This window comes from Corticium candelabrum, chromosome 4 (genome assembly GCF_963422355.1).
Source record: "Corticium candelabrum chromosome 4, ooCorCand1.1, whole genome shotgun sequence".
Classification (NCBI taxonomy): Eukaryota; Metazoa; Porifera; class Homoscleromorpha; order Homosclerophorida; family Plakinidae; genus Corticium; species Corticium candelabrum.
This window is the reverse complement of record NC_085088.1, coordinates 6919501-6928641: the sequence shown is the minus strand read 5'-3', so window position 1 is coordinate 6928641 and position 9141 is coordinate 6919501. Positions and strand designations below refer to the sequence as shown.

At 43.1% G+C, this 9141-nt stretch overlaps 1 protein-coding gene and 1 pseudogene across 1 annotated transcript; both read right to left on the bottom strand.

Moving 5' to 3' along the window:
- Positions 1-1711: 1711 nt before the first annotated feature.
- LOC134178857 (uncharacterized) lies at positions 1712-3136 on the bottom strand. Its single transcript, XM_062645765.1, has one exon. The coding sequence runs from the start codon at positions 2951-2953 to the stop codon at positions 1823-1825; it is 1131 nt and encodes a 376-aa protein (XP_062501749.1). The 5' UTR covers positions 2954-3136; the 3' UTR covers positions 1712-1822.
- Positions 3137-7383: 4247 nt separating this feature from the next.
- LOC134178528 (uncharacterized) lies at positions 7384-8144 on the bottom strand (annotated as a pseudogene).
- Positions 8145-9141: the final 997 nt, after the last annotated feature.

The following is a 9141-nucleotide window of genomic DNA, read 5'->3' as shown; positions in this document are numbered from 1 at the left end:
ACTTAAAAAATGGCGACGTCCATGGTACGATGCTGCGTCGCGCACTAAGCTGTTTAATCAGGCTAGACATCGTCTGAACTTTCTTTTTAGCATTTACAGTGTCGTCATTGATCGAAAAGGCTAACTGGAGCGTTGTAGTTTTAGTTTGGGGTCTAGTGATGGGCTAGGAAAATTTGTCAGAGTGTTGTCTACGTGTACGCAATTTGACGTTTCTGGACGTCCTAGGAACGCTCTTTGTTTTGGTCTTTCTGGTTTGAGTGCAAATAGAGTTGCGTTGGCGAAATAGCTATAGGCAATTAGCTATCTTCAGGGTTCTCCCTAGGCTTCTAAAGTAGCGTGGCGACACGCCCTCTTTTGCACAAACCACGCCCACTTTATGTAAGTCTGTAGTGAAGACCACACTCTCACTAGCACAAGTCAATATAAGTTTTTTATTTTTGTAGAACTTGCATAAACTGTGTTGCTAATGAAGTAGTGCTTACTGTTACAGCTTAGCTAATCAACGGAAATTTTTCTGTTTTTTTTGCTCCCCACATGTTGACTGCAGTCTTAAAATCAAAGTCCTCAAGTTCTGGACCTTCAACAGTGATTCTCAATAGGCAATCCAAGGTAGCTGTCTTTAGCCTATTCCTAAGTGCAGTCTTAACTCTTTTTATAGCTGAAAACGCACGCTCACAATCTGCAGTGCTGAGTGGTATTACCAGAGCAATAGATGCCAAGCACGACAATTGAGGGTAAGCTTGCTTCAATGATCTCTTGGCTAGATCACAAATAACTTGCTTCATTGTGGCATCTTTGTAGTGTTCAGCAAGCATAAATGAGAAGGATTCCCATTCTTTCCATAGATCTTCATACTTTACTGGAGCATCATCACCTGTTCCGTAATGGTTGGCAAGAACAGCCAACTTTTCTTTTCCTTTCATAGCAGCATTCAGTGCAAATGCATCAGATGGTGATGCAGAACTTACTGAATAGAAGGAGGGGTCAAATACACTAAAGGCATCCAACAACTCCACTTGAGCAAATCGGTCTTCAATGTTTGTCTTTAATGCCCGCAAAAAGGCTGACGTACATTGGTATTGAAATTTTCCTTACACTGCGGAGGTAGCGTTATTGAGAACATCCTCAGGTTGTCGTTCAATGCCGAATGAGCTGCTACAACATCCTTCGCTTCACTGTATGATAGGATGAGAGGGCATTGAGACACGTTCGAACTGAAGGCTTAATCATGGCAAGATCGATATCACATGATTGAAACAGACGAGATAATCGAGATAAATGAGGCAAAACTTCACTCATCATGTAGAGACATGAAATGAAATAGTAGTGTTTCATGGATTTCACTAATCCTAGTGCAACTGGCTCCCCATGTTCACTTCCTTCCCTCTCTAATGCTGTTAACACAGCGGGCAAAGTCTTTCTCAGTGTCTGGACTGCCAGATCATGTGACAGCCACCTTACATTCTTTGCTTCTTTTAGCTTGAGACATGGATCATCAAGAACTTCTTGGACAGCCTTCAAACCGGCTGTACGAACAGCACTGGCCTGGAAAAAGCAGTATAGTGTGCTCAGGGACTTTTTGAATTTCTTTACATAGGGTACCTTCGCACCAGCCTGAGAACAAGCCAGAGCAAGGCGATGTGCAGCACAATTAACTGCAACCAGGTATGGGTTGTATTGGCGCAGTCAGCAGGGGCGTAACTAGCATTAAAATTTTACCGAGGCAAGTTTTATATCAATAAGGCAATATATTTAGCCTCAAACTACTAGTAGTCTACTACATATATACTTTAATTAATTAATCAAAGTGAACATGGAGCCTCTATAACGACAATTGCCCCAATCGGCGGTGTCCTGTACAATCAAATCTTTGTAAGACATTCTCTCTGCTTACAGCCACGTCTCTATGAATATATAAAAGAGCTAAGCCACACAGTCTTTCTTGCGTCATTGTTGATCTCGACCACTCCTTCAATCTCCGGAGAGCCGAAAACGATCTTTCGCACGGCACGGAACCAACAGGAGATGTTAGAATAAGTTTGAAAATCTCATGAATATTGGGGAAATATTGACTGTCTGCCATCTTTGCGGCATCCGTTAATGTTACTCTCCTGTCTTTCTCAGGAAGTTGAAAACATTTGGTTTTCCAAACTTCTACTTCAGGCTCGAATGTAGCTCCATTTGGTAAGTCTGGACCATAGAAGAGCTTAATTGAATTCACCTCAGATCTTGTTATACTGCTAACACTGCTAGGAAGAAGTCTATACCCAATGAGCATTGATTCAGATGTATCAGGGAAGCGATTGTTGAGCTCTGTCACAGCGTGATCAATGAAAGGGTAGTACACGTTTCTTCTGAAGTATGCCACAGCGCTGTCCTGTTCCGCAGTCTGCATGCCAGCATTGCTTCTGTAGGTGCTTCTTATTGCGGTTCTAGGTTTATCAATTTGGGCATCCACCTCGCCTGCAACTGTTTGAACTCTTTCCCATAATTCTTTAAACTTGTCTTCACGTCGTTGCGCAGAAATCGTTGTGCGAAGCAGCTTGGCTGTTTGATAAGCCTTCAGAACGTCACAGTTTGGAGATTGCAAAGACTTCGTCAGAGGATCACAAAAGCTCAGAATGTACTGACTAACGACCAAGCAAACAATAAAACTAGAGGACTGTAAAAGTCTGAGGTAAGATGAAGCTTTCGCCCTCGAATCAGTGCCAGAGCTCTCTGCAACAATATCTTGCAGTGCAAGGTATATGGCTTTGTATTTGGCCAAGACACTGGACAGTGTTGCCAATCGAGCCGACCACCTTGTCTCACACAGTACTGGGACTTGCCTTGATGACGATTTACGAATAAGCGTATCACTTAGTTTCGAAGTTTCCTCCTGTTCTAAGTTTTCTTCTAGTTCTTCTTCTGGTTCTTCTTCTTCCTTGTCTTCTGCTGTAATCAATTCAGCCATGTCTCCTGCTATCAAATGCCTACAAAGGATAACTTTTCTTTTTGGACTGCCTCCTAGAAACCACGTCAGTGTTCCTAACGAGTTAAACAAGTCCTGAATTAAAGGGACTTGCCTACAAGAAGATGCAATAACCAAATTCAGTCTATGTGACCGACAATGCTGGTATATAGCCTTTGGTTGTAACTGAAGAATTCGAACAGAGACACCGGAAACTTTTCCTGACATAACTGCAGCACCGTCGTAGCCCTGGCCACGAAGATAACGAATATCCAAATTGCACTCTTTCATAAAATTGACAATAGCATTGAAAATAGACAGAGCATCTGCACAATCCAATTTGACGAATCCTAAGAACTCTTCTCTCACTTGAACCTGACCGGGTACAGAGTCGTCAACAAACCTGATACAGACTGACATCTGCTCTACGTTAGCTGTATCTGTGCACTCATCCGCCATCAACGAAAACCATTTAGCGGCATGAGCATCTTCCAGTATTTTGTCTCTCACCTCAACACCGGCTAACTCTATCAGCTCATTTTGTATTTTCGGGCTCTTGTAACAGGCGTTCTTCTTTCCGTGCTCTAGATGACTTTTCAGAGTAGGATTGAACTGAGACTGCCAATGGAGGAAGTATTCAAAGTTACTGGATTCTTTTCTCAGAACTTTGTCCCAACTGTGACCCCGAAAGGGAACATTTCGCTGACCGAGAGCAATAACGACATCTATTACAGCTAGAATAATTGCTCGATTACGTTTGACTCTCTCTTCATATTCTTTAGATCTGCTGGTACAAATATCATTTTTCTTTCCTTCGACCACATTCTTGAAAGATAATGCTTTTATGCAAGCATTCTTGTGAATTTCACTTTTCTCATGACAAAGCAGTACACCACGCTTTACTCCAACTGCGTTCTTCCAGTCACAAAAGCCGGTTGTCTTGAAAGCAGTAGCAGACAGTGACTCATCACCAAACAGCACACAGTAGCAACAAAAGCAGGCGTCAGTACTAGGAGAATATCTCAGCCATCTGTATTGACTCTCCCACTCTGGATTGTAACGACGGCCGCCCGTGCTCTGAAATTTACAACCGGTGGGTGGACACCATTTATTTTGCAGCAGGCATATCTTGTCAACGTCGGAAACGACTCTGCCTACGTAGTAGATCGGATCATTCACTGACACTTCTTTGTCATGAGCAGTATCTACAAAGAAAGTGTTTACAAGCGCTACGGTATTACCACCTGTTTCAGTAGAATATGTATAATATTATATGAACCTTATTACATATTCTTAGCATCTATGACGATAACACATTGTTCGATATCGCTCAGTAATTCGCGTCTACTAGGATCACATTTAGCATTGGTACTATACCTTCTGCAGAATTCACTACAGTCTCAAACGGGGACGCAGAATGTACAGTTTCAGGCAGATCGCTTAAATCACCGGAAGATGTCCTGATGAGAAGAACAAGTCACGTACCCCAAAGGGGACCCCATACTTCTGCAGAACAACTTTCTTACCCAAGACATTGCAAAAGAGATAGTTGCTTCTTTTTCTTTCTCTTAGATGGTGGCTCCATCTTACTTGGCAGTCAGCTGTAGGTTTCTCGAGCCACGTGTCTTGCAAGTGCTTCACGTGCCAAGAACGTGCGCTAAAGTTGAGTATCAGAGAGTTTACGCACGCGGTTTCAAATTTGAAAAGAACACGATAGCAGATTTTGTTAGTGCAGAATGTCATATCTTCTGCTCCTAACCTACATGCAGCAAAATTTTTGCAACGCCACACCCTTTTTTTTTACCGAGGCAACTGCCTCGGTTGCCTCATGCCTAGTTACGCCTCTGAGTCTAGTAGCTACACCTGATATCCTACCAGTCATTACTGCCGCTCCATCTGATCCAAATCCCATGAGGTTGCTAAAGGGTAGTTGCTTTTCATTCAGATAAAATCTAAGATTTTCTACTATGCGAACAGCAGTGCCATCTACAAGATCTTGCACCTTCAAGAACGTGGTGCATGGCTCACCCTCATCTGAAATGTATCGTCCATAGATAACTAGCTGCTTCGTTACTGAAATGTCAGTGCTCTCATCTATCATCAGTGCGTAAACTCTGCTGTTCAATAATGCTGCCACCTGTCTTTTCTCTATTTGATGACCTAGTGTCTCCAAAATTTCTTGCATAATGCGTTCACTAGTGTAATGAGCATTCTTTGCAACATTGAGAGCAGACAAGTACGAACATCCTAAGTTCTTTGCCAGGGACAGCAATGGCTGATAGTTGGTTGTGTGAGGAATTTCTTGCTTACACAACCAATAAAAGCACTTGAACGCCACTTCCACAGCATTTCTCTGCAGGAGTACCTGATGGTCTACCGACTCCCTGATACCTCCTGGCCTTGACTAGTTGGCATGCACGTTCTTGCTCTAGGGCTTCCTTATGCATCATGGAGGCTTCGTGTCTCATCAGGACATCCTTGCGGATAGTTGTGCAAGGCTCTGTGTTCCACACTCTGCTCTGGTTCTGCCGGTTTCTGGTGTCAAACTTTTGGCAAAGCTTACAGTACATACCGTGCCCTTCGATGTTGAATACCCGTGAATGCTGTCTTTCCCACACGGCACTATATCCTGTCTTGTGCTTCTGTTGCTGTGGCAGTTTGCCAGTGGCGGCATCTCCGCATGACGTTTCCAAGGTCACTGCTCCGTCATCCGAAACAGTCTCCTCTGATATCTTCACTCTCTTCGGGAGGGTACGAAAAAAGAAGTAATTTTGGGTGCGTTCTTCTCGTGAAATAGCGAACGGTCCATTGATCGAACACGTGAAGAGTGCGTGCACCACGTGACTGAGACCTCGGAATCCCAGATCTCATTAATCGCATTGAACATACGGAATGTGCCGGTGAGCAGTGCATGTGTACAGTACGTTGTATGCCCTGGAATTCCATGGAATTCTATTCAATTGCATGCTTCGGAGAATTCTGCACTGCATTTACTGCAATAGATCCGTAAACACTAACGACTGATATCAATACAGTCAAAAGTAGTGTGGCGCTGCGCCACGCTATAAGGGCGTAGGGAGAACCCTGATCTTACTCTAATCGGTAGTTCAGAGACGTATCGGGTCTTGAAACGTCTAGCCACAGACTTTGCTTCCTTACAGGTAAGAATTTTTGTGGAGTACACTGTACGTACATCTCTCGATCCGCACCGCGTACGCCAAATGTCTGGCCACGCCAGAGTACTTACAGAGTACACACCACCTTGTCGCACACCAGTAGTTACAGCAAATGTATCAGATAAGACTCGTCCCCAGTTAACTCTGCCTTTCAAATTTGTGTACATCTTATGTCCCAGTGGTTGTGAGGGAAACCGAGCCGGGTGGGAGCACAAACTATAAAGTGGGTGTCAATATTGAAAAAATCCTTTGCCTTCTGCTTCATTCCGAAGTTTGTAACACGCACGTGCTGCACACCCAGCTCTGACAGACAATGGCAAAGGGTGAGTGTGGGGACAGACTTGGTACTGCCATCGCTTAGGTTTGGCTTTGGAACGGCCGACGGCACCGCGGTGTGTCCTTTCCTCGAAAAATAGTTGCACACGCGAGTTGACAGGTCCTCATTGTAAAGTACCTCCACTATCACAGGATGCTCAGCCAAATTGTCGCTCTTGATAGTACGACCTGCCGTACTTCCGCGTAATGGCATTGGAAAGCACGACGGTCTGACCACATAACCTCGTCAATACTGTAACAAAATCAGTATACTCCACGGACAAGTTCACTGAGTAAAAATCAACGTCCGAATCGTCTTGTCCAGGCGCGCACCGGCGTTGGAATTTGTGAACATCGCACAGATCCATAAAATCGCACAAAAAACAGGAAATCTGTAGACAATGTTAAGCAGCTCTCCCATAGCACGATCAGTTTTCATTATGTAAGAAGCCACATACAAAACACAAGCATAGGCATTTAGAACATACTGAATATCCATGTTAGCTTGCCAAGCTAGCATTACACGAGGGTTCTAGTTGTTAATGTTGCATTCACTAGGCTTACGTTTATGCACAACAACTGAACCAGTAGCTGTCGTTATTAACGCTTTCTTATACTGTGTACGAGTTACAAAGCTTTGGCAAGAACATCATCAATAGTCACGCTGTCGTAATAACCTTCATTTAATACTTTACGCACTTTGTTAACAGTTTCTAGACATCCATCACGATTTTCACATCCTGTAGCCTCAGCTACCAATGTCTTATCACGAGGAGGATGTGGGAACGTTAAGCGACAAGTGTTGTGTCGTTTGCAATAAGAGAATACTTATGTATTTGAAGTTTTCAGACAAGGCCTCTCAGTTTACCATCACCAAGTATTGATTCTGAAATGTACTTGTCAATAAAAGACACACATCAGCTGTGGCACCCTCCCATATCTTTAGGCATCTTTAACCCACAACACACAGTGAGCATGGGGAGAAAATCGGTCCTGGACTTCAAGTGTGAGGGCATGATCAACTATTTCTCCCAAAGGATTGACAGGAGATTTTAGACAGTGATTTAGAACATGTTCAATCGCAGCTGAAAGTGTCTAGCAGCAGTGAATGGATAACGTCTTCTTCAACTGCTCTTCTCCTCAAGTTCCTCATCTGTAAATGTAACCCCATATTGTCTATCTATTGTTTGTATAATGTCAGGCCTTTTTAAATCAGCAGCAGATAGTGTAAAAATCATGTCAGAGTACGTAACTGGCGAATCATTGCTAACATGTCATAAGGCGTATGCTGATAGTATGGTGGTTAGCCCATTACATTGTTCATGAACCTGTAAGCGTTGTCTTCGCGTAAACACTGCTTAACAAATGTTGGGCTCTTTGCTTGACCAGCTGTAAGGTGTCCTGGCTTTTGTCTCCCTAGAAAATGATTGCAATCATTTTGGATTTGTTTGGCTTCAACTATGTGCTGTGCAGTAAAACGGTAGTCAGTATCACTAGCAAAACGACCATCTACATTTAGTTTGATTAAAGTACTTTTTGTACGTGAGCTTCCGAGGTCTTCTGTCAGTAAAACAATCCTTACCGTAAGGAAACTTGTTAGGGTTACTCATAGACTGAAAGTGTTGATATGTCATTATATTGCTTTTTGATCTAGCTAAGCACACTATGTCAACAAATGTCTCATGGTCTTCAATAGACAACATGCTAACTGTTGCGCCGCCTGTTAATTGCGTAGTTTGCTCATCAGCTTTGGCAAATATATCCTAATCTATCTGTAAGTCATCAGTGGAGTGATTGTCATTATTCTCACTGTCACTATGAGAGCAACCGGAGTCCGTAGAGGGTCCGCTCTGTGAGGACTAAGTTGACACAGCGGCCACAACTCATATCTCCACAATGATTTTTGAACATACCTTTGCTAAACCAGTTTTACTTAGAAAATTTGGGAGTGCTAGGCTAAATTGGGTATTCTGCTTTGTGGGAGCAAATGTATTCTGCATTTTGGTATCTTTTTATTTCGTCCTTATGCGCACCTCGAAGTTCTAGTGGCACGGCTTTGTCACTTTCCTGGTTTATACACATGCATATATACTTGATGGACTTAAAAGAACGGCAATACTTTTCATTGCTATGGGCATCAAAGTATGTTGCATAGAACCGGAGAACTCCAAGATGGCGGTTTTCTATTCTTGTCTTATATCAGTTTCCGTAATTCTCTTGCGAATTTGCCCCTTTACGTATGCTTTTATTGCCTTTTTCAGCTGTTGTTCAGGTGGAGTACTTGTCGTTGAATGTGGTATGGCTTGCTAGCGGAATAGAAACTGTGATAATTCTTCCTGAAGATCTCTATTATTGCTCTTTTTCAATGCCTTTTTATACGTAACATCGCGAAGGCCATTTTTCTCAGGGATCGTCCAAACTTGATACTTGTAAGTGCAGACCCGTTATCCGAAACTACCGAATTAGGCAAACCATGTCGAGCAAACATAGATCGTAGCTTTTCGATTGTGTTCGCTAATGAGGCCGAAGGAACTGTTTCAATTTTCATCCGTTTCGAGTGTACATCGACTATTCACCAAGGACGTATTTAATCGGGCCGACAACGTCAAAGTGATCTCATGCGACTCCACGTTTTTGTATAGGCTACTCTCATGGTTGAAGATGAGCTACTGCTAGAGCCTTCTGATTCACTAAATATTT